Raw genomic sequence first — 26,776 nt, forward strand, 5'->3', positions numbered from 1 at the left:
CATTGATCACCCACCGTATTCACCAGATCTGACCCCCAGCGACTTTTTCCTGTTTCCTAAGCTTAAAGTTTCGCTTGGAGGACAGAGATTTTCATCGAATGAGGAGGTCATTGCATACATAAACGCCTATTTTGCGGAGGAAGACGCCAACTACTATTTGGAAGGGTTAAAGAGATTAGAGTATCGATGGGAAAAGTATATCGAGATTAAAAGGAGATTATGTTGAAAAATAAAACTATATTTCACCGAACAAATACTTGTTTCTATGTTAGGCTCAAAACTTTTCAGACTATCCTCGTATATTAGGTGATGCTTGCTCGCTGCTCTGCTGTCGCTGATAGCTGCTAGATTGTCCTAAGTCGACACTCAGCTTCTCACTTCTTTCGTACTCTTCTAGTTACCTTTTTAAAAAAAGGTAAAAAAAGGGTGGGGAAAGTATAGTAGACGCTTGAAAAAAAAAAGAAACTGTTATATCAAGTTAAAAAGTAGAATCTAATTGACTTGAATATCTTTTATTTTAAAGAAAAGGATAAGGTAAGTGGTACGTATTTTCTCGTATTATCATCACGTATTATCTTTGTATTTTTATTAAAGAATGTTTTCACTTTAATCCATGTGATAGTAATTTTAATTCTTTAAACAATTATGTTACGAAATTGCTGTATTTAACTCAATTCTAATTGTGATCATAAAAAATAAAATCTAAGTGCTAGTATCTTCGTGATCTTTGTATTCATTGAAGAGTCTTCCTATTCTAACCCGAATAGTACTAGTTTTAATTAAAAAACAAAAAATTTGTTTCCACATTGCCAACTCGACTCAAATGATATCATTTGTACAAAAAATTTGATATCAATAACTGGCGCCGTTATAATCCTGCTATAAAAATTATGTTTATTCTATTAAACTCAAGTATAATAATACGTATTAAAAAATAAAATCTAACTGGCAATATCTTTTATTTTAAAAAAATAGAACCTTAGTGGTACGTATCTTTGTATCTTTATTGAAGAGTCTTTTTACTCTAATCCACGTGATAGTAGTCTTAATTCTTGAAAAAAAAATTTGAATTTTTAATGAAAAATCTTCCTATTCTGACTCAAATGATACTAGTCTTAATTTTTTCGAAAAAAAATTTTGTTTCTGACTCAAATGATTGTAATAATGTAATAAAATTTGTATAAAAGATTTGATATACCACTATTTTAAAAACACAAAACCCAAATAATAGTATCTTTAATTTAAAAATAATAAAAATCAAATTATATTATGTATTTAATTATATTATGTATATTTATTTCTATCCATTCAAGACTTCTTTTTCTAACCCAAATGGTAGTAATTATTTAGCTTTAAAATATTATTATATCACAAAATTGCTTTACAAAATTGCTTTGCACAAAGTTGCCCTATGTTTTTATCACAAAGAATTAAAACGTAACAAAACTACTATTACAAACAACTACTACTACGTACAAAATTACTATTATACCTATTATATCTTATTATTATATCTATTATACCTATTATTATCATTTTTTATCACGGCTTATCACCACTTAATGTACAAAAATTTTCATCCTCTCCACTCTTCTGCCCACGCTGAGCCTACTCCTTTAAATTTTCTGGACAACTACATTTACATTCCTATTTGCTTAATATATATTTGCTCAATCATTATTGTAAAATGAATAGGACCATCTCTTTGGAGTAGCAGTCGTGAGGATTGAGAATATACATGTATGTATGTATATTATAACGTATATATGTGTGTATCATTGAATTGTTGATGTGTTATTTTACGTTATTGCGATAAATATCATCACATGCTTCGAAAGGATAAGATACTTGCCCGGTAAGCAGAAGATCCAGGTTCGATGGTAGCCAGGTTCCTAGCTAAAGTGATATTTTTCGTAAAAATAATTGCGGATTTTTACGACTGGTTCGTGGTTGGTTAAATGTAGTCTTTCCCCGAACTGCCATGCCCGACGATCTCGGGACTTATGTAACACCTGCGAAATAATCCACACGCTCAACACTACTCTTCATTCGATTAATTAAGAAATTATTGATCCCTGTACTCGTTATGCCGGTTAATCCAATATAAGTATCATTTCCTCTCTTCTTTTATTTGTATCCCAGTCTTATTCTTTACTTTTATTTATGTTATTTTATCACTGTAATTTTGTATTCGAATTAATTAATTAAATGTAATGCGAAATTTTATATTTATTATTCTATATTTGTTTATTCTGTTTGTTAATCGCTCCTTTCTTAATCGCTCGGGCCAATCCACATCTCCGAGTCCGTACGGTCCTGTCCGTGGTAAAAGAGATTAAATTCTTTTACCTAAAATTACGGACCGAAAGGCGTATGTCTCACGGTCGAGGCGTCGTAGTGTCTGTTCAAGACATTGACTTGCATCCGTGGATTCGTTTGATTCGCAGGTACGCTCCGGAGCTCAATCTGCGATAGGGTATGTCTTTCCATACCCTTCTCTTCATTTCTTAAATTTTAATTTCATTATTGTGGGGTTTGGACGTGACAATGATAATAGACTTTTAAAAGTAACAACGTAATAATTAAAGTTTTGACAATAGATTTCCGTATTACCCATGAGGTACTATTGTTGATGTATTTTTTTAAGTAATTTTCCCAGTATTTTATATGATATAAAATTTTTTTGTCGAATCATATATTTATCTTATCTTCGTTTTTAATTTTTTAATGATTTAATAGGCTTATTGGAAAAATCATATTAAAGAAAAAACGCATCAATAGTACCTCACTTTTCAGCTCAGAAATGGGATACAGCCCATGTTATCTCAGAAAGGATACATCCTATGTTACCTGACAAGGAGAATTCAGTCGATTTGTGTCGTTTGTGTGTCATTTGAAATGAACGAATTAGAGGAGTAAAAGTACTCCAATTTCTATCGTTCAAGATGAATAAATTCGGGGAATAAAAGTACTCCAATTCAATATGTGTCGTTCAAGATGAACGAACTCGGGGAGCAGAAGCTCCAAGTTCCGAATAAAATTTCGGTATATGAAGATTCAATACATTCGGAACGAATATGTCAGAATGGCCTATAAGAATTAAATGACGTAAGCTGTCATGAAAGAGATTCGAAGTATAAACAGCTAACAAAGAGGAGTTGTCGCAGTCGTGCAGACTAAGTGTCTTGGTAGTAAGCGAGGGATCCCGAGTTCAAATCCAGTTGGTCTCTGTTTATTTTTTCCGAATCTAATAAATATCTTTCAGCTGTAGGATTATTCTATTTTTCTAAATTTTCTTTTTTTTATTTCCAAACTTCAATTCGCGTTTAATGTGAATAGTAAGAATGGCAGGAAGGCGTCGAGCCGATATAAAGAAGTTTTTCTTTTACACAACACAAAATCAGTTTATTTATCAGGATAAGTTCATCAGTTTATTTATCGGATAAAAACGCCAGCTAAATATAAACGGACAAGTAATGTTTAATGTTCACAAAAATATTAATATGCAACTTCTCGCCGAAAATGCCTGTATTTAGCCTGTACGAATTTACACGTTTATTAAGCGACTTCTCACTGAACGTGTCTTAACCAATATATCATGAATGTGGCTTCTCGCCGAAAATGATAATGTAAAAATCAAGGATAATGTAAAAATCTAATGTTTAATTCGTATTATTATAACTATATATATTATATATATATTATATTAGAATTCTCTGTTAAAACAATTTATAAATATTATTATATATAATAATTAATACATTAAAAGGAAAATTTAATGTTTTATGGAAATAAAAATTATGTAATAAGAAAATTGCTGCAATGATGATTTGGTGGAGGATATTTGCATATTTTTTCTATAAAATATTACTGAGAGAAATTGACTCAGTTGTCGAGCTTCGAAAGTGGGGTTTCAGTAAATGTTGCTTTCAAAATCGAGCTAAAAAGACTAACTTCGAGCATTGTCATTAGGCCATTAGATATAGAAAACCGACATATACGGATAGATATCTGCATGTGGAATTATCCAATACAAAAACAGTTAGCAATCAACTCATTTGTAGAGCACTAACAAAAACATAGACAGAACTTATTCACTTGAAATAACGAAACATTAACATTAACATTAACATTACAACGAAACGGACACGACAAAAAAAAATAAATGAAGTAAATAAAATAATCAACAGATACATAAACAAGATAAGAGAGTTAGACACTTAAGTATCGCATGACGAGACAGACAGAAAAATTGTTTCCATTCTCCTATATGTAAAAGGAATAAGCGATCGCATCGGAAAGATTTTAAAGAAATACAATATCTGAATTATCTTCAGACCTCCTCAAAAAAAAAAGACAAATCCTGAGAAATCCTAAAGACTAAAGACCCCCGCTCAGCTCAGCAAGAATGTATAAAATACCTTATTCATGCAAAGTATACATTGTGGAAATCGAAAGAATCAATGTATGAAAGAACATCATGCGATGTTAGATTAAAACACGTCATACAGTCAACATTATCAGATTACAATAATGAAACAGGACATCAAATACTATTTGATAAAACAACTAAAATAGCTATGATTACCTCATATTTCCCAAAGAAGAGGCTATAGAGATTCGAAAACATCACAACAATCTACATAGAGATGACTACAATATAAGTGACGTATGGAAGATCGTTCTTCTAATTAATCGAAAATGATTTTCTCCATCCACCTTCTTCTCTTCAACATAATTATAACAAATCTTCTCCCGTTGCATGTGCATGTACGTGCACGTGCGCGCGTGTGTGCATGTGTGTATGTGTATAAGAACATGCATGCATGTATATCATGTATCACTATTCGCGTGTAGCAAGCTGATCGTAGTGAGTGCCCCACGTAATCGCTCATGTTGGACAGTTGCACCGCTCCTATCTATTTTCTATACGCGACCCGTAATTCGTGAACTGTTTTCCCTTATAATTAAAAAACTTAGATTCTGATAAAAATTTGATATAGGAAAAATCATCTTAAAATCAACTTAAGAATATAATATTTTAAGGACAAACGGTTGTCCTGAGTCACTCTATACATGGTCTTACATTTATCGATAAAAGTAAGTTGAGAACATGGGCCATGTTTTTAAATAACTAAATTTTTAATTTAGAAGCATTAAGGATTTTTTTTAATCTAATTCAAATTTTTTCATAATTGTGTATGAGTGTTCATAAACATTTGTGTGCGAGAAAACTTAAATGTATAAGGTATGCATCGCAATGTATAATTCTTACATAAAAAAAAATCGCATACATAAATATATAATTTTACACACCTGGATTAACAATATAAAAATATTAACAAATACTAAATATACTAATAAAATTTTTGGTTTTATTAAATAATGTATATCTTTCTATTATATATTTTTTATTATAAAGAAATAAAAGGGTAAATTACCACGAGAAATAAATCTTTCTTAATAATTTAAATTTCTTAATAATTTACCATTTCTGCCAAGTCATCTGCCGGCCAAGCTGTAATATAAAGCCTTTCACATCCGCCTATTACCATACAGACAAATTGTGCTGTTACAGTTGAAGGTTGCTTCTAGAATAAATAAAACAATAACATATAATTAATTATATCACATATATTGAATATATTTTAATATTATCTTTTTTAGCAAAAAAAAAAAAAAAGAAAAAGACATTGAAGTCAGTATCGCCCATAGAGATAGTTTGTTTATAAACTTATCATTACTAAAGAAATGTTATGAACAAACTGCGCTGGAAAAATGGTCATGTATTAGAATATCTATCAGGAAACAGGTGTTTCATCGCCAAGTTTATGCGCAATGAAGTTACATAAAAACAACACATGATGGCAAAACTCATGAATACTTATACGCGTGAAGCTTACATTTATCTCAGCATTGACTACACTAATTGAATTCTAACTAATTTCGATTAATAGTTGCAATTTAAATTATATAAGATATCCGGTCCTCTTGTGAGCAATAACCATATCCTCTTGTGAGCAAGTAGAGCAGATTACATTAAATGAAAGGTTTTGCACTATTTTTTGTACAATTTTTTCAATAATTAAAAAATTATTAATTTATACAAATCCGCGATCGAATGAAAGATGCAAAGGGACTGACCAGCACTATACATATTTACGATTGCTAGAGGCAAATGTGGCAAAATGTTTGAATGTGATCTACAATTGGAGAATATCTGTGTATAATATACGCCTCTAAACATATTGCCGCGCGCCTAGCAAGGAATGTACATAACGCTAGACTATTCTTTTGTATAAATTCTTACTTATTCGGATCTATATAAATTAACTCTTTAATTATTGTGAAAATTGCAAAATAATCTAGAATTTTTCTATTCTAATATAACTCATTCTACTTGCCCAGAATATATACCATCAGTTGCGTCGCTGAATGCAGCCATTCAATAGATGCATTCAAAAACATAACTGCTTTAATAAGTTCTCTTAATAAATTTGTATCCAATTGGTATATTCTTTTAGATCTAAATTAATATGCTAATCAAATGCTAATTTTATAACATTTGTAAAGTAGTTTTTTGTTGAGTACCGTCTATCGCTTTTCTTTATGGCGAAACGCGAGAACATCATCTTTTTGTATTTCATTGGACAATGGAAATAAATTCTTTGTAACACTTCTGATCAGCTACATAATACAATTCTACACAATACAAATTTGTATAACAATTTGTACTATGGAACGACATCTTAATATATAATATTTTAATATTTAAAAATATATAAAATATATATAATATTTAATATCTAAAAAATGTGCCAGCAAAAAACAATTAATATTCTCTAACATCGATATATTTCTAATTAACATATCAATAAATCGATATGCTTCAATTTATATCGATACAAAATATCAATTTTTAACGCTCCTTTACATGTCCTCAAAGTGGTGGCAGAAGCCATGTAGAACGGCAACAACATGCCCATGGCTATCTTTACACGAGATTCTAAGATAGACTTGGCTTACAGTTTTATATTTCGGCAACGGTTGAAACGATTAAATTCTAATTAGGTTTAATAGTTGAATATCAAATTATACAAAAGTTCTTAGTTTTTCTCTCCGTGCTTTACTATCAGAGATATCGCAACGCAAAGTTCAAATAAGTAAATTTTAAGAAACGTCAGTCGTCCCAAAATAATTATTTTCCTAATTTCGATACCAGGGAAAAGTATTCTTTTAAGTAAAAAGATATTTTTAAAATAATTGCTGTTGTTACGTCCAGACTCCGGAACTATTAGTTGAAGGGATGGGGCAAGGAAGGACGCACCGAATATCCTCTCGCAAATGACCGCTCTGGAGCGTGCCTGCGAATTGAACGCACCGTATAGGTCAGCCGATATGGGTCAACGTCTTGAAAAAGACGCTATGACTCCAATTGCGTGACGTCCGTCGGTCCGTTAATTTAGGCAAGAGAATTTAATCTCTTTTGCCTGGAATAGGACTATATGCGATTCCTGAGAGCGAGCGTGACGAGAGGATTAATTTATTAATGAATAAATTAATTTATTGTTAACATATACATGTAAAGTAAACATTTAATTGATTAATATGAAACGAACAAAATACAAAATTAAAACACAAAATACTTAACACAAAGGAGAAATGATACGCATAGTGATTACTCGGTAGATAATGATAACGGTTAATATCCTTTCGAATGGGCGCATGAGAATGGAATAAAATTGCATGTAAGTGTAGTACGCGGATGTTACAAAAGTGCGGAGGTCGTCGGGCATGGCAGTTCGGGGTAAGACTCTATGTTAAAATATTTAGGGTCATGCCCGATTTTACAATATAAGTGGATAAAAATAATGGAATAATTTAAATAAACATTTATAAATGTAAAAGTATTAAACCTTAAGCAGGCTCAGAAAGATAAGGGGGAGGGGAGCAAGGGGAAACAATATTCGATATTTAAGTGATGATGGGTAGATCATATTAATCCATGCGACTTACTATTGCGATAATTATAAAGAAATGTCGTTACAAGTTGATCGGCTAGAGGCAAGCGGGAGGGACCAGCGGCCAGTGGTTCTTTGCGGGGTGCCGCAGGGAAGCAGAAAAAACAAGGGACGCACAAAAAAAAACATTCCCGTTTGAAAATAAGTAACAATTGAAAGAAATTATAAGTTTATTTTAATTCACCCGTCCCGATATTAAGACTTGACTGAATAATTGAATCTGCGATTACTTCGGCGAGAATCGACAAAGCTAAACTGAGAGTAAAAGCGAATGCGAACGAACGCGAAGGTACACGAATGTCCGAAAAAAAGATTTAAGATTGCTCGTAAAAAAAACTAACGGATCAGAGCACGTGAAAACTGCCGGTCAAAAAGCAAGTGCAAAGTGCTTTTCCTCCGGGGAGGATCTTAATAAAAAACTGTCGCGGGGTGGGGCTTCGATTCAGAAATTATGAATATCTCGCGGGTCTTTAACGAATAGGAATTAGCGAGTCATTAGGGATGTGGGGGGCGTTAGCCTATCATAGTTCTGAATTTTGGAAAAAGAATCTGATTGGTACGGGAAGAATTTTTAAGGATGATAGTTAGGTAGTGGGTCTGAGCCTTTATCAACATATGACATTATCTAAATATTTATGGCCGAATGAGTGAATTAAATAACCAACGCCAGGAAAGCAACTATTCGTACAGAGCCTACCATGAAAGAAAACAAATATCTACTTAACAATTTATGATTTTCCGTCGTCGCCAGTGCACTAAGGGTTTCTTTGCGTTTGACATATGGCTCAAATATTATTTTAGCTTTAGTTGCAATTCAATTGGGTTTTTATAATATATTTATTAGTTCAAAAAGCGAGCCCTCAACAGTCTGAGGTTCACGTGTTCGGCAAACTGGCGTCCACGGAGCTTGAGCTCGTAAAAATTGTTTTACTTATTCAGAATGATTTTTTTTATGCTGTATCAAAGCCTGCCCATTCGCTCCGAAAAGAGAGAAGAATCGTGAAGTCCACCAGACATAACACGGTATTACCGATCACCATTATCAATTCTGCCGTAGCAGATTAATACAGAGTGTCTTTAGAAAAGTGCCATTTAAAATAACTGCTAAATTGTAAGAAATATGAAAAAATCATAAAGATACTTCTTTATTTTCCTTTATGTGGAATCTATTAGGTGTACAAAAAAATTCTAAGCTTTTTTTTGTAAAATTCAATCTTTATTCAAAAACAAACAAAAAAATATTAATCAGCGAAATATTTCCCATTTGCATCAACGACCTTTTGCCATCTTTCGGGTAGGTTGCGAATTCCTTGATAGAAGCGATTCCGATAGAAGCTCACCGGCTTCGAAGCGATAAAGTCATCAATGCATTTTCGTATCTCTTCTCAAATCTCACGAAATGTGTATCAGCCAAATGATGCTGCAGCGACCGGAATAGGTAATAATCGGAAGGCGCCATGTCTGGGTTATACGCCGCATGCGGGAGAGTTCTCAGCCTAACGCAAAGATATGGTCCTGAGTCACTTTCGTAACATGTGGTCGAGCATTGTCATGAAGCAAGATCACTTTACGACGTCCTTGGCCAGTAAATGGCCTCTTTTCTTCTAATGCATCGCTCAAATTGGTCAATTGTTGTTGGTAGTGGTCTGCCGTGAATGTTTCACCCAGTTGTAACAATTAATGCAACATGCCTTTCCAATCCCACCAGAGCATTTCTTGGCGTGGATATTGGGCTTTGGCGTCGATGTCGAAGGTTGACCAGGCTCAATCCATGATTTTCTACGTTTAGAGTTATCATAAAGAATCCACTTTTCATCGCCTGTAATGATTTTGTGCAGAAAATCTTTTTTCCGGAACTTTGAAAGCAAAGTGAGTGCAGTGTCACGCCGACGATTTTTGTTGTCTTCGGACAATTCATGCGGAATCTGCCTTCCTTCTAAATCTTTTCCATCGTATGTAAACGTACGGAAATGGTTTGCTGCGTAACGCTAAGCTGTTCTGCAAGCTCCTTTTCAGTTGCGCAGAGTTTATATCCAGCAGTGCTTGCAATTCGTCCGTTTCAATCTTTTGAGGGCGTCCAGCACGCGATTCATCTTCAAGACTGAAATCTCCTTGGCGAAATTTTTGATACCATCTTTTACATGTAGTATGACTTACAGCGTTCTCTCCATATGCAGCACAAATCATTGTAGTGGTTTCAGCAGCATTTTTCTTCAGATGAAACGCGAAGTGGTTGAAAAATCGAATATGCTCTTTTGTTATTGCCATCGCGAACACTACTGATTTTTGAAGTTATGTGCATCAAACGCCAAACCGTATGGCATTTTAGAAGGCCAAATATCAACGCTTTTAACCGCAAAAGGTTGGGAAGATATATAAAATTTGAATTGTTATTTCGGTTGTATGACATCTAAAGCTCAGAACTTTTTTGTACACCTAGTAATAATGTAAGAAAAGAATTTTTTAGGATGATAAAAGAAATATTTTATATTTTCGTAAATGCAACATTATATTTTTATTCGATAACATGAAAGAATAGAGAAAGATGAGTTCAACAATCTATTTGAAATGACCTTGAAATTCAGAAAGTCACAAATACAATAAAGTAATTGAAACAATCAAGAATTAAGGTCTTTATTGTTTACTTATTTTATTTATTTTGTTTACAAGTTCAAAATATTCTTGCTCTTAAACGTTGTTGTAATCTGTTGCGGAACAAATGATTAATTGTAAGAGTAAACTTTTGCTTTAGTATGTTTACATATATATATATATATATATATATATATATGTAAACATACTAAAGCAAATGTTTACTCTTACAATTAACCATCATTGATATATATATATATATATATATATATATATATATATATATATCAATGATTCGCCTTTATGTTTTTCGGAATCTTAGATACGGTTTAATAAACTATATTTTTTATGTAATCTCATTAAAAGTAATCTAATATTCTTAAATCTGACGATAATATTCTTAAACCTTGCCGGCCTGTTTACTAGTTCATCACTACTAGTTCATCTTTACTAATTCAATTCGCTATCTGTATTTTTATTTACTTTATTCTTGTATGTATGTGCAGTGCTGACATTCGGAGCGATTTCTCAATCAAAGGGAGTGAGCAAAAATTTGGTTTTGCATATTTTGAGAGTAAATAAATTAAAAAATGCTAATTTTCGTAAAGCTAGCATTCCCATTTACAATCGCCATTTGCTAACTCGTGCGAGCACAAAAATCGAGCTAGAGCGCAATTAGACACTTAATTTGCGCATTGTCTTTTCAATTTTTATGGGGGACGAGATGCTAACAGAGGTCATTATTACGATTTTTTGTATTTATGTTCTATGTTCAATAAGCTACATGCATTATTATCATTTTATTATGCTTTTTATGATTCAGTTTGTAACTCTTCTTTGTGCATATTATGCTCACCTTACTACTTTCTTTGAATCTATTTTATTTAAATTTCGAAGATTTATCAGGAGACACGAGTATCTCAGATGTCAAGTCATATAAATAATCGAAACAGTACCATATGACTTTATATGACCGCGAGCCGGCAATTTGCGAATACTCGAGAATATCGGATCGCATTAACGGTTGAATCGATCAAGTTAAGTAGACTCGATAGCTTTTATTCGATTTGCATAATAAAAATGATTTTTTTGCGTGCCCTACGAGTAGAGATATTATAATTATTCAAATGTCTAATCCAGAAATTTTTACTTTAAGAAACGTTGTCATTATTATCGTTATCGTTTTGTATAGCTACAATTTTTGCCGTGAAAGACGCTGGCTTAGTCAGCTTAGCTCGATGCGCTGCGAGAAGAGAATAGAGATACTATCATACTGACTTTCTCACACTCGACGCGTTGCAAGAAAAGAATAGAGAATTGTAAGATTAAACGAACTTACCAAGTGAAGTTCGATCTTAATTATGCCTTCCATCTCGTGCGGATGGACAACTATGTAGTTACGTCTCCGCGCCTGCGTTGTCAACAGAGTTCACAAAATCGTAAAACTAAAAAAAGGGACGCTCCGACATCCAGGCCCCCAAGTCATCTTGTCTTTTCATTATTTTAAAGTCTTGAAGCAAATCGCCAAAAGGGTGAGAGAAGCGCGTAAGCGCTTAGGGTGAGGAGAGTCCATCCGGATGAAACGGAAGGCATAATTAAGATCGAACTTCACTTGGTAAGTTCGTATAATCTTACAATTATGCCACGTCTCGTCCGGATGGACAACTATGTAGTTATTCATAGCGCGATTTGTAAATGAATGTGTCTTTAATAAAAAGCTGGGTAGTAGTACATCAAACTTATAACAAAAAATTAATTTGATCCTTATCACAAAAGAAAAGATAAACAAATAAAATATCACTAACTAAAAAACTTAATATTCTTGATGTAACTTAATACTGCTACTGATAGTAATACTAATAATAATATCTTAGGACGAAAGAATGGAATTGCAAAAGTCGTCTGCGTTAATAATTGGGCGATTATAAAAATTCGCAAAAGTTCGAGATTCTCCGAACCAGTCCGCTGCTCTCTTGATAAGATCCAGAGAAACTCCTCTAGCGGCAGCAAGGGAGGTAGAAGCATGCCGAGTGCTATGGGCTGAAAAAAGATCGCTCTGCACTCCGCACTCCTCTAGACCTCTGCGAATCCAGCGACTCACCATCTGGACTCCGACCGCTTTATAGGATTTAACACACGAAATAAACAATGCCTCACAATCCAGAGGACATAGTTCTTTGGTTCGCTGTAGATAATATTCTAAAATGGTAGCAATACAAAGCTCTGCGTGGTCGGAAAAGTGAAAAGGGGGTTGGATCCGACTTGGGGCAGAAGTCTTTATTTTGTCAGGAATTCTAATAATAAGTTTATTATTTGTAGAAAAGATATATGGGATTCTAATAGCCGCGAGAGTTTGTGCGCGCTGTCCTGAGGCTAAGGCTAGGAGAAGAACTAATTTCTTACTGATAGTATCTAGCGTTAGGGAATCATAGGGAAAAATTTTTGCTAGCTTCGCAATTACCGGAGCTGGGTCCCAAATAAAATCATACCGAGGTTTCTGTGGTTTCATGACACTGACTCCCCTGCCAAAACGTTTGATCAGGGGGTGCTGATTGCTGATTGCGTTGTCGGAAATCAGAGAGACTGCTGAACGGATCGTGTTAAACGACGAATAAGAACCGACCTTCTTTAGTTCCTGAGTAAGAAACTCGAGTACTTGGTTAACCTCCGGAGAAAAGGGTGAAATCCGATATTTCTGAAAGAAACTCCACCAGGATCTTAAAGGACGAGCGTATTGTTTAAATGTGGCTGTAGAAAGCGAGACCAAAATGGTGTCTAAAGCTGATGATGGGACCGCCTGAGATCTGAATGTCTTCCTGATAATTTCCCTGCTGCCAGGGAAAGGTTCTTCTACTCCGGATGTTGAGGTCTAAAAGGAGATGATAGAAGAGAAGGTGCACAAAAGATAGGGTCAGCAATTAAAAGATAATGAAACATTGGGAACCATGGTTGAGATGGCCACCATGGTATGACCAAAATTCCCGTAGCTTCATCATCAATTATCTTACGTAAAACTCTGGGAATCAAAATAAAGGGTGGAAAGGCGTAAAAATAGAAAGAGTGCCAAGATAGCGTAAAAGCGTCTATCGCCCAAGCACCTGGATCCGGGGCCCAGGAAACGTAAGTCACAGTTTTTGCATTTATTAATGATGCAAAAAGATTGATGTCGAAAGGACCAACGATCTCTCGATAAGATTAAATGCCTGAGCTGAAAGAGACCACTCTGTGTCGGTATTCACTGTCGTACGTGATTCGCTGTCTGCAATAACATTGTCCATCGATGCAATGTAAAATGCCATAAGGTAGATATTTCGTTCCTCACACTACCTCCAAATATCTCTGGCAATATCTGATAGGAGGGGATATTGGACTGAGTCAAACTTATTTACATAAGAAATGGCAGTGGTGTTGTCGACTCGAAGCAGAATATTACAGCTATGAAGATCAGCTGCAAAACACTTTAAGACGTACAGAACAGCCTTCAATTCTAGAGCGTTAATTTGAAGAAGTCTATCCTCAGGTAACCACCAGCCATGAGTCCGTCGCAGGAGGCTCCCCAGCCTGTTAGTGACGCATCTGAGAAAATCTCACGAACAAAGGGGGCAGACTGAATAACGTTGGATTGCTCGACATCCGAGAGCACGTTGAGCCAATTAAAATCTTCTCTCAAATAAGAGGGAATTGTCATTTGCCTGGAATAATCCATAGAGAAGGCTTTAAGAGCCAAAAATTTTTCTCTTTCAAATCTCTTGGTATATAAAGGGCTATATTGTATTGTTGGAAAGACTGAAACAAGCGAGCCGATCATATTAGCAAAGTCCTTTACAGAGCAGTCTGTTCTCTGAGAAAAATCTCGTATTAATGAAAATAATCTTCGTCTTTTCTCAGGTGGAATCGCCACAGATTGGTGAACCAAGTCAAAAATAAAACCTAAATATTTACATTTTGAAGAAGGCGTAAGTTGAGATTTTGAATAGTTGATGAGAAAACCTAGGGATAAAAATAACTTTTGTGATGCGTAAATGTTTTCCTGGCATTCCTCGTCTGAAGCGCCTAAAAGTAGAAAATCATCAAGGTAAACTACCGAGTGAAAGCCTCTTTCTCGCAATGATTTGACTACGGGACACATAATCTTGGTAAAGATGAAGGGGGCGGTAGCAAGGCCAAACGGTAGGGCCCTGAACTCATACACCTGACCTCCGCACTGAAAACGAAGAAATTTCCTATGTGACGGATGGATAGGCATCCTCGAGGTCTATAGTAGCCATCCTATAATTAGGAAGCATGAGGCGGATTACTGTGCACCAGTCTTCCAACTTAAAATGTGGAGGAGAGATGTACGAATTCAGCCTCCGCAAATTTAAAATGAATCGCATGCCGCCCGAAAATTTCTTGATGAGAAAAAATGGAGAAAGAAATTGGTCGATTGACGGGTGAACTTTCTCCAAGGCGCCCTTTAGGAGTAAACGTTTAATTTCAGAATTACACAATTCTGCCTAAGTTGCGGAAAACGATGGTTCCTTGACCAAAAGGTGAGGTGGAGGCGGAGTAAAAAAGAGGATCTTATAACCCGTCACAGCTTCCAATACGATAGGATCTGAGGTAATTTCTCTCCAGTGATCTATAAAAGAGGCCAAACGACCTGCTGGTCTTACTGAATTTAACGACGGGTTCGGGATCTGGACCTCGACCTCCTGCCGCGACTCGACTGGACAGAGCCCCTCCTCGGCTGATGAGTCGACGAATCCTTGTGAAGAGGAGCCTTGAAGTTTTTTGGAATCGATTAGTTGATACGGCTGGTTTCTCTGCTGTTTAAAGTGTTGAACTGCAGGACGTTGAACCCTCTGAACTGGCTGCTGGATCTTTTTAGCCGTCTTGTGTGCTGTTCTTTCGATTGCTTGTGCGGCATTTATTTTTTCGGCGAAGTTATTTCCGAAAAGGTATTCGTCAATGGCGGCTGAGTCGGATGCACACTTGCCGAGAACATTTAGCGAAGGAACGATGAATACACATCTAATTTTAGATAGGCCAAAATGATGATCTAACAGGCGGATGCCTTCAGCAATCTTGGAGATAGCGGATTTGCCCTCCAAAGAAGCTTGGAGAGATTTTAGCTTAGAGAGCTCCGAGAAGCCCGAAACAATTGCGTTTAAAGACGCTCCCACTTCCCCTTGAGATTGCGATTGATATTTATCGCGTGTGATGACTGTAGCTCCGATATTTGGAAGAATTTCTTTATTCATCTTAGGGGGAGCGAGAAAAGCAAGTTCTTCTTTGGGCTCGTATTTGGCGAGGAGGCTATTTTTTAGTTCCTCTCTAAGACCCAACCGGACATCAGATTTGATCGTATCCAAAATAATAGGCGACCAAGTGGTAGCAACCGGAGGATCAATTCGCTCGCCAAATAATTCTTTGAGAAGAGTATCCGATGCTTTCTTGTTGATACTTGAATCCTCAATCACCTCCGACCATCGGATTAGAAAAGGTGAAGTTGCCATTTTCCGAAAAATTACCAGGTGTATGCATAAGTTTTTTCCGATTTAACTAAGAGATGTCGCCAGCGAAAAGTACGCAGCGTATTAATTTGACACATACATCATTTTGTTCGTCTGACATTTAAAACTACAAACACACACAAGTTAAGTCCGCCAAAAACTAGCGTCTTTGTTTTATCGTTCAGTGATCATGTCGAGTTTTGTGCCTGAAAAAGAACATTTGCGACACGCATTGCTTTTTTTATTTAATCAAAAGAAAAAGGCTGTTGAAAGTCATCGTTTGCTGGTAGAAACATATGGTGAACACGCTCCATCGATTAGAACATATGAGACATGGTTTCGATAATTTAAAAGTGGTGATTTCAATGTGAAAGACAGTGAGCGCTCTGGTAGACCACAAAAATGCGAAGACAAGCAATTGCAGGAGTTATTGGATGATGACCCAATTCAAACTCAACGACAATTAGCAGAAGCATTACATGTATCACAAGAAACAATCAGCAGACGTTTACGAGCAATGTAAGTAAATCGGTAGGTTGAAAAGATGTTAGATGACGAAATAATATGTCACAATACGAATCAATGGAATGCGCCATTGCTAGTAGTACCCAAAAAGGTGGATGCATCTGGGAAACAAAAACTACGCATCGTAGTGGATTTTCGAAAATTAAACGATCTAACAATCGGAGATTCTTTTCCACTATCAATATAACACAGACATCCTAGATCAGCTGGGAAATGCAAAGTATTTTTCAACGTTAGACCTCGCATCTGGATACCATCAAATTCCTATGAAGGAAGAATATAAAAATAAAACAGTTTTCTCTATCGTATGGACACTATGAATTAAATAAAATGTCGCGGGCGCGATTTTAAACTTAAATTCCAACGGCTAATGAAGTCAGTGTTAACCGGAATTCAAAGACTCAGATGTCTAGTTTATCTTGACGATAGTAATATACGATGCGACATTGAATGAACACAATAAACTGAAGTAATGCGATGACTGAGAGATCATAATCTCAAGTAGCAGCCGGATAAATGCGAGTTTCTTAGAAAAAAAGTTACTTCTAGGACATATTATTACGGAAAATGGGATACAACCTGATCCCTGTAAATTGCAAGCGGTAGAGAAATTTCCGACACCAAAAAAGATGAAAGATATACAATCATTTTTAGGACTGGCCGGATACTATCGAAAATTCATTCAAGACTTTTCGAAAATTGCCAAACCTCTAACAAAACTAACAAAAAAGGAGAAAAAAATTTAATTGGAGTATTGAGCAACAATACACTTTCCCGACACTGAAAGAAAAATTAATTACGGCACCAATATTAAATTACCCACATTTTACTAAAGAATTTTTTGTAACCACGACGCGTCCGATTACACCATCGGAGCAATATTATTACAAGAACGGATAGATCAGGATCGTCTAATAGTCTATGCCAGCAGAGTGTTAAATAAAGCAGAACGAAATTATAATACAACTGAGAAAGAGCTTTTAGCGTAGTATGGAGAGTTAAATACTTCCGATCATATTTATACAGAACGAAATTTAAAATAATCACCGATCATCGACCATTAGATTGGCTATTCAGCGTTACAGACCCTGGTTCTAGATTAATACGTGGAGACTCAAGCTAGAAGAATATGATTACGAAATTATTCACAAGGCAGACAAAAAAAATACAAACGCGGATGCGCTAAGTAGAAATCCGATTATTTTGACTCACAGTTAAACACCGTCGCACACGACGAAGAGAGAACGACGACGAAAGAGAGGAAGAAATAAAACGAGAATACACTGCAGAAGAAAAGCGACAAATATTTTATGAATATCATGATGCGCCGACAGGGGGACATCAAGGAGTCGCACGAACTCTGAACCGAATTAAACTATTACATAATTGGCGGTATAACGTGCGACGTGGAGGATTATATTAATAAATGCGAACTCTCAGAAAAATAAATTAAACCAAAAAACTAAGCTGCCAATGGTCATTACCGACACACCAAAAAAATCGTTCGAAAAATGTACGCTTGATTTAGTGGGATTACTACCCATTACGAACGCCGGAAACAAATATATCTTAATTTTTCAAGATAATTTAACGAAATTTAATAAAGCGATTCCGATAGAGAATCAAGAAGCAAATATGGTGGCAAAAGTCTTTGTCACCAAAATAGTTGCCGAACACGGGATTCCTGAAAGGATTTTAATTGATCAGGGCACGAATTTCATGAGTGAAATAAATGAATTTAAAAATACATGCAAGTTGAAGATCGAGAAGATTCAGCCTATCACCCCGAAAGTAATGGAGCATTAGAACGCTCACATAGAACTTTGACAAAATATCTTCGACATTACATAAATGAGAAACAAACAAATTGGGGACGAATGGCTACCCTACGCAATGTTTGCGTATAATACAACGCCACACACGATAGCGACGGGATTCACATCATTTGAATTAATTTACGGGCACCAGGCGGAACTACTGACCAAACCGCCAAAGATAACTTATTCGTATGACGATTACGTACAAGAATTACGAGAGAAGATCCGTGCCAAGGATGGAAGAACGAACCAAGTAGCGAGAGAATGTATAAAACAAGAAAAAATAAAATCGAAACAGTACTACGACCGAAACGCGGATGAAAACATTTCAAATAGGCGAATAGGTTCTACTGTACGATGAGACAGTTAGACGAGGACGCTCAAAGAAATTAGAAGCGCAATGGATCAGACCGATAATTATTGAAAAACTGTCCGAAGTAAATTACAAAATAAAAATGGACTGCTATACGATAACCGTGCATGCAAATCGAATGAAAGCATTCGCGGAAAACTAAACCTAATAAATAAAAATAGAAATAAAGAAGGCTCATCAAAATAGAGTTCCAAGAAAGCGCCTTGAGAATATCTAATAGAATAAAATAAAACTTGCGCACACTATACACGAAAGGAATAAACTAATTTGCACTAAACACTACGAAACAAGCAAAAAACTAAAAAACTAAAGTAACTATGGAAGGGTTAATAGAAGAATTAATTAAGAGAGGAGAGATTTTCGATTTCTTCCTCCTCCGGAAAATAACAAATCTTCGTCGAAACCCATAGCCTCCTCCGGAAAATCACTCTCAATGGGCCTGAGAGAAGTAGTAAAATGGGCAGACTCCAATAACCACGCAGGCTGAGGGGCATCATCGTCCGTTTCACCACCAAAAACACTCTCAGAATCTTCCCCGATGCCCATAAAAAAGTCCGGGCAAAAAACTTAGTATTGGGGTACCGCGTTCAACGTCGTAACGCGCCAAATAGTCCGTAACATTTTCATGAAGGAGATCCCCACGAAATATAGCGAAATATTCGCTTCTCCAGAATCCTGAGAAACGAATGCACTCCTAGCACTATCCGAAACATAGGAAATCGTATCTGCATCAAAAATGTCTGTATCAAAAAAATTATCTACGATTCCCTCCTCACTTAAATCGCGTCGCGCACGGGCGAACTATCAAAAAAGAAACTTGCGTCGCGAGAAGACATCGCCAAAAGCACTCGTTAGCAACAATCCGGGAAAGAACTAACATTAATATAATAAAAAGGACGGGTAAGCAAGTGCTATCTTGAAAAGGATATCCCGAAGTAAAAAAATAGACACCAGAGTCTAAGAAAAGATATAGTGAAGAACGAAATAAGAGTAACCATATCTTGAGAAGTAAAAGAATATACACGTCAGTCCCGATGCTATAACAGCAAAAATTTTTAAGAAACCTTATTATAATTCCAGAATAACTTTATGAGCCATCATAAGCACTGAAAAAAATCTAAGAGAAAACGTCATTTGAAATAAAAAGTTTTTTCATCATCCTGGGATATACTTCGAGGAAATCGGATTTATGAATTAGGTAGAAACTACATGGAAGTTAATTGTCAAATTAGATACCACCACTCTAGGAATACGAGCGTAGCAATTACAAGATTACTTAGAACAGACGGATCAGCGATATAAAAATATTAATTGGATCAATCAGATTTACTTGCCAAAATATCCTGCAAATACTGCATAGGGACAACGAGAAACTAATGATATTATTAACACGTCTACAAATGTATATAAAATCTCTGACAGCAAAAAAGGATTATTAAATGCGATTGGTACGATGAGCAAAATATTGTATTTGATACGATGGATGCTGATGACGCACTACACATAGATGAGCGAATGCAGTTATTATAAAACAACCAACAAATCTTAGAACATGCTGCAAGAAACTAGATAAAAATTATCAACGTCACAATAGGCCACATAGATGAATTAGAAAAAACATAAGAATGAAGATCGGCTAAAAAATATAACAGCGCGAATGGAATTGCAATTAGCAAAATATACGCAGCGAGAGGATATAGATGAAAATTTATTAATACTAAAGACAACAATGACGGACCTGATCAAAGATGTCGAGAACTATTGACTATCTATCATTAACAAAAGATAGAATAATGCAAATCCGCCTATTACCGTTCGAGAATATCATAAGGGAATTGCGAGAAACCGCGACACAGCTAACGGAAGGACAACGCTTTCCATTTAAAATTCGTATAGGAAATTGGCGCACTATCCAGAAATATGTGACTATAAATGCGTACTACGATAAACAGATATCTACACGATCTTCCGATTTCCAGTAATCCAGTAAAAAAACTTTTCCGACATTCAAATTAATAAAACCAATACTATTCTCGATACGCGAACACGCGCATATCTTTTCATTCATGTGGGTAAATCACGCCTTAATAGCAATAGAAAACAATCATTATATATTATTGGAAAAGTGTGAACTAAATGCGTACAAAACTTACATCAAACTTACATGTGCGAACGAAATTTTCCCGTCTATCACATAGGTACGGACGCGTCATGCGAAGTGCAAATTTATATAAACGCGTCCGAACAGCTCCAGAATTGCAAACAAGGACGTATAATTTCCGATATCTCATTATTAACGCTAACGGAACCACAAGCGTGGCTATATTCCGCACAAGTAAACCAAAAAATAGAAATTCAATGTGATAAGTCGGAAGTAAGAAAACTAGAGATAAATGGTATAGGTAAAGTAAAATTAAACGGCGATTGTAAACTAACGATACCGGAAATAACGATAGTCACGCGACGACAAATAGCGACCCGTTATGTACGAACACATTTACCGGAATACAATTTAACGTTAATATCGAAAGACATCAAAGATGCAAAACAGCTTACAGAAAAAATAAAACTGCAACCAATAATAAAAGATCCGTTAGAATTAACAAGATTAAGCACAAAAATAGATGAATTAAATAAGCAACTAGATGAGGAGCCGAACGTGTTCCAAAACGTATATTTTACCTACCTCGTTGGTTTCAGCGGAATATTAATAATTATAATTATAATAGGAATAATAAGTGTAATTATAAGAAAAAAAGCAAAAAATATAAATAAAAATAACGAACTGCGCAGAAGAAAGTTCACGATTTTAAAATTTTATAAATGTATCGGGTTGAGAAATTTTGTAATGCGAAGAATTCGCGAATGAGGAATTTGCGAGAACACGCGTTTTGATCATATATGGTCCGATTTAGAATTATAACGCGACGAAATGCGACACTATTAGAATAAAAACGATCGCTAAATCACCGAGAGAGTGGGCAGTCACAATACGTAACAGGGCAATTATACTTCGTCATGGCCAGTCGTTATCAGTAATAGCGGAATTCACACGAAACATTGTCAAGAAGTCGTACCAATAAATCAGCTACTTAACAAAAGTGAGTAATAATATTTGGCTAGAACCTTCCACCTACAATTCTGCTCGGAGTTCTAACTCTTAAGGCTCGGCGAACCCGACTTTCCCTAAATACAATTTTGTAACCCAATCCGGGCTATAATACTTTTATACATAAAGTTAATAGCTTATTATGATATTGTCTGTATATAAAATATAGTAAGCATATGATATAACAATTTTCATTTTCATATTATCAATTCTGCTTATATTATTATTAATTGCAATTCATTCATATCATTATTAATAATTTTATACTTTTTAATGCATATATTATACATCAACAATAATGAGCGGTAATCAAGCGACGTTGGAGACGTTCGAGCCCTCGTGATGGGAAGATAGTATTATGCCACGTCTCGTCTGGATGGACAACTATGTAGTTACGTCTCCGCGCCTGTGTTGTCAACAGAGTTCATAGAATTGTAAAACTAAAAAAGGGGGCGCTCCGACATCCAGGCCCCCAAGTCCGCCATTTTGTCTCTTCATTATGTTTTTCTGTTCCTACACGGACGGCAGAGTTCACATACAGTTTTATCATTTTCATAGTTTTGTGAGTTTGCTTTTCAGAAAGTATGCTCAGAAGAAGAAGAGATCGTTCATCGAGCTCTTCGGGACGAAGAAAAGTATCACGAGGTCATAAGCACCGTGATAGTTCGCGTGAGAGATCTCGACATAACCCCTCTAGAAGACCGAGGGAATCTTCGTCATGTAAGAAATTAATGCGTGCTCTATCCGAATTTATGGGATTCATAAAGGACCGGGAGGCGGAATTGGTGAGGCCCGAGAGGTCATCGAGGCATCCCCGTTTAGACGACACCTCATCTTTTTCGGATGCATCCATTGCTTTATCGGTAAATTCACATACAGATGGACAGATGGTCCGAGGAACGGACCGGGGCTACGTACCAGGTGTGTCCCCTTGTTGACCCGTTATTTTTGGAAAATCGGCAAAGAGGGGACGCAACCGACTGTTCCTATCTGTTATGCTAATCCCTTTTTTCAGATATCTTGCCAAATGTCGACGAGATCTCGCACTCATTAGAGATACCTATTGAGGCAGACGAATCGCTCACCCAGGTAGGAGACCGGGACCGCACGCCAGGTATATGCATAAGTTTTTTCCGGTTTTAGTAAAAAAAGACACGTAATTTTCAAGGGAAATTAATTTTTTTTTTATTCAAAATATTGGCCATCGGCTTCTACACATTTCGCTCATCTTTCAGGTAATTTATGAATACCATGCCAGAAAAACTGCTTGTCTTTTGCGGCAAACCATTCGTCGAGCTATTTTTCAACTTCCTCGAAATTGCTGAAGTGCTGCTCTGCGAGCGCGTGCCCCATTGATGCGAAGAGGTGATAGTCAGATGGCGCCAGGTCTGGGGAGTACGGCAAGTGCGGAAGGATGTCCCATCTAAGCGATTTCAAGGTGTCTTTCACTGGTTTTGTTGTGTGAGACGGCGCATTGTCGTGTAACAAAATCACTTTGCCATGTCTTCTGGCCCATTCCGGTCGTCTTTCGATTAATGCGTGGTTTAAATTAATCATTTGTTGGCGATAGCCTTGTGTATTAACGGTTTCGCCGGGCTTCAAGAGTTCATAATACACAATACCGCTCTGGTCTCACCAGACACAGAGCATAGTCTTCTTGCCGAAGCGATTTGGCCTTGGTGTTGATGGACCGGCTTCGCCAGGTGAAAGCCACGATTTTTTCCGCTTTGGGTTTTCAAAATAAATCCATTTTTCGTCACCCGTCACAATTCGATACAAAAATGATTTCCTTTCGTGGCGTTGAAGCAGCATTTCACAAGTGACTTTGCGATTTTCCATTTGACGTTCATTCAAATCGTGTGGAACCCATTTACCGAGTTTATTGATCTTTTCTGCTTTATGTTTCTCCGGCAATCTATAAGGTCGCAAATTTACAGGCGCGCTATCGCTACGTGTATTTATTTCATATGCTATTGTCGTAGTGTAAGTCAGTGGATTGTTCTCTACGTGAAATATGTCGAAGAAGTTAGAGCATATTTGCGTTAATGTCTTCTTTTCCTCGTGATTTAGATGTTCTATTCGTAACAATTTTTGTAAGCATTCCTGCCGTGACTGTACAGTACGGCCATCGCTCTCGTGTAACGTGTAACGTGAACATCTCCGCGGCGTCACTCAACTGCACGGCGTTTAACGTTACACTTGGCGTCGTAATTTCAATAATTTCGGTTATATTAATTATACTTATTGAGCAGATATAATCTTTGGATTTTACCAGGCAACTACCAATAAATACTTCTGGTTCCGTTTCTTCTAGTTTCACTATTCCAATCTGATTTTGACTAGTAATAGCTTGCACAATGGTTTCACTACGAGGCGTTAGAATATATTTCTGGTGAGGATGCAATTTTAGATTTACGCTACCTATTCTCAATATTTCCTTTGCATAATCGCATTTTACTCGGTGTTTCTTTAAGAAATCTATGCCGAGAATTCCTTCGTAAGCGACCGGGAAGTCATCTTTTACCACATATATGTGTCTTATTTCCTCATTTCCGAGGACGATCGTAGCTCGAATCTTATCGAGAGTGTGAACCTTGTGTCCTGTTACGCCGGTGAGAGCTATTTGTTCCTTTCATACTAGCGTATTTCCTTTTAAATCCAACTTTAACAAGTGTTAGGGTAGCACTCGTGTGCAATAAGAAATTCATTTTTCTTTTTTCATTTTTCCTTTATTGGCAAGGTTACTAGATCTAAAGTAGCGTTGACTTTTGCCTTGCTGGTTATCTGAGCTATTTGATGCTTTCGCGCGGTTCGCGTTGTCCTTATCTTTCTATTTTTCTGTTCTTCTTCTTTGTTACTATTGAATGACAATTTTGCGCCTTCTTTGCACATTTCATTTTGTTTTGCTCTTACCGTAGTATTTACTTGTCCTCTTGCTTCTTTCTCTTGTCTCGGTCGTCCTACTTGTTTTTTCTTTGATCCATTGGGTTTTGACTAGCATTTCTTTTTATCATGTCCCGTCTTTTTACAATTTACGTAATATTTTTCCATCGCGTTTACGCCGATGGGTTTTTCGGCTCTGGGTAAAGGAAATTGGTTCGTGTATCTACTAGTTCGACAATCTCGTTCGACATGTCCGATTTTTCCGCATCTTTGGCATTGCGGTAATTTATTTTCGTGGGCGAGTGTGCGTACTGTATTTGCTTTTGCACGCTCAAAATTTTCCATTGGTCCTTTAAATTTCTCTTTCGCGCTCACGCCAGCGTCTTGCAGCGTTGTATAATTTTGTAATCGTACCAATAGCTTTATATCGTCTAGTAAGTCTGAGCTGAAAATTGCACAGAGCGTGCTGCTGTATGGTTTTCAAGATCGCTCGTTTATTTTTTGTTGTGTTATTTCGATTTTCTATCATGGACTCGTATAGCTCCATAACTAATTTGTCCATACGCAATCCGAACGCTCTTGCCGATTCTCCGTTTTTTTGTTTTAGAGTATTGAACTCTAGTTGCAAGTGTGTGATATTTTTCTTGCTAAGATAGCAAACTTCTAACTCTCTTTTCAACTGAGCAATCTCGCGTTTGAAAATCAGTCATAGCTCTGCTTTTTAATTTAGTGCATAGTATCGCTTCTAGTAGTGTTCCTTCTTCCGGATTCGTATTTTTCATAGTGTATGATACGGCACTCAAGAATTCCGGCAGCTTATAAGAGATTCTATCGAATTCCGGAATCATATCGCGAGCTTCTTTTAATCGTAGATATCCCGCTACGGACTACGATTTCGTATATCTTCGAGTGTACGTCCATAAGTTATGTCTAACGGTTAATATGTCTAAACGTCGTCACGGGATTGTTCATTAGGCACTTGTGCGAATCAATTTTCGTTATGGTCGAAAACCATAATTTCTAGTCAACCCATTCGTTCTTGTAGCGCGCGAATTCCTTCTCAACACGTCTAATATTGATTCATTGTTCGGTTTTGATTACTCTACCCTTCTGCGCGAGGGATCTGCCGAAGCTCTAAGACGTTCTATCTCCGCATCTATGTCTGCGCGGGTTATTTTTGGTTCCCGAGTTTCCCTCGTCACGAGGTGTACGTAATTTCTGCCATGTTTCTATGCTCGACGTTGCGCAGAGCCGTGTAATATTTTTCCGGATTGAAAACGCTAAGATGTCGTCGTAAGATGTTAGCGAGAACTCTCTCCGTTGTGAATTTTGGCTCTCGTTTCCTTCAGAATGTCTCGTTTTAGGATGCAGTCTGTGTTCGTCCACTGGAACTACCCGTTCCGGTATTAGGCTCTCGTCTATTTCATTGAACGGAAATACTCGATTCTACTACGCTCGATAATTATATGTGGATAGAACACCGGCTCAGGTGAATTCTCATCCGAGTGTCGTGTTTCTAAATTTCGACGCACGCTATCGCGGATATCGCGTACGGCTTCTTGGATTATACGCACGGAGGGAACAGAACTTCGCGTTCTTTGTGTTCGCTCGCCGTGTAACCACGATATATTTCTAAAGGATCGGTTTCTATTTATTTCGCCGTCCGACATCAATCCTATCACTTGCTTATACAATTTTTACTGCGATATGATTTTTTCACTTACAGTATCGCTGCTAGCTTCATGCTGCTTTGTTGTTGTCGTAGGTCGGTGCCTTCTCTGGTGTCGCTGATATGTACTCGCTGGCTGCTCTACCGGGTGTCCTTGTCGACTGGTGTCGATGTACTTGGGCGATGCTGACTCGCTGCTCTGCTACCGCTGATAGCTGTAGGGTTGTCGGCACTCAGCTATTCTTATCGTACTCTTTCGATTGTAGGCTTATTATTTTCTGACGGATCCTTC

The 26,776-nt window shown here is 36.5% G+C and overlaps 3 protein-coding genes across 3 annotated transcripts in view; 1 reads left to right on the forward strand and 2 right to left on the reverse strand.

Annotated features, from left to right (window-relative positions):
• Positions 1 to 26,776, forward strand: part of MFS9 (major facilitator superfamily transporter 9) — a 514,330-nt gene that overhangs the window by 409,887 nt on the left and 77,667 nt on the right. The window lies entirely within an intron of this gene.
• Positions 1 to 26,776, reverse strand: part of LOC105433326 (uncharacterized) — a 297,296-nt gene that overhangs the window by 39,200 nt on the left and 231,320 nt on the right. Inside the window, exon 4 of the mRNA XM_089085054.1 lies at positions 5,490 to 5,591. Coding sequence (XP_088941180.1) covers positions 5,490 to 5,591 — 102 coding nt within the window. The remainder of the gene's footprint in view (positions 1 to 5,489; positions 5,592 to 26,776) is intronic.
• On the reverse strand, positions 10,875 to 16,300 carry LOC148934631 (uncharacterized). The gene has a single exon (XM_089085055.1). The coding sequence runs from the start codon at positions 16,109 to 16,111 to the stop codon at positions 15,110 to 15,112; it is 1,002 nt and encodes a 333-aa protein (XP_088941181.1). The 5' UTR covers positions 16,112 to 16,300; the 3' UTR covers positions 10,875 to 15,109.

The sequence above is a fragment of the Pogonomyrmex barbatus genome, unplaced genomic scaffold, assembly GCF_055798465.1.
Source record: "Pogonomyrmex barbatus isolate J1 unplaced genomic scaffold, ASM5579846v1 scaffold9, whole genome shotgun sequence".
NCBI lineage: Eukaryota > Metazoa > Arthropoda > Insecta > Hymenoptera > Formicidae > Pogonomyrmex > Pogonomyrmex barbatus.

Excerpts from the sequence above, each read along its gene's own strand:
- LOC148934631 (XM_089085055.1), bottom strand. The coding sequence starts at position 16,111 with ATGGCAACTTCACCTTTTCTAATCCGATGGTCGGAGGTGATTGAGGAT.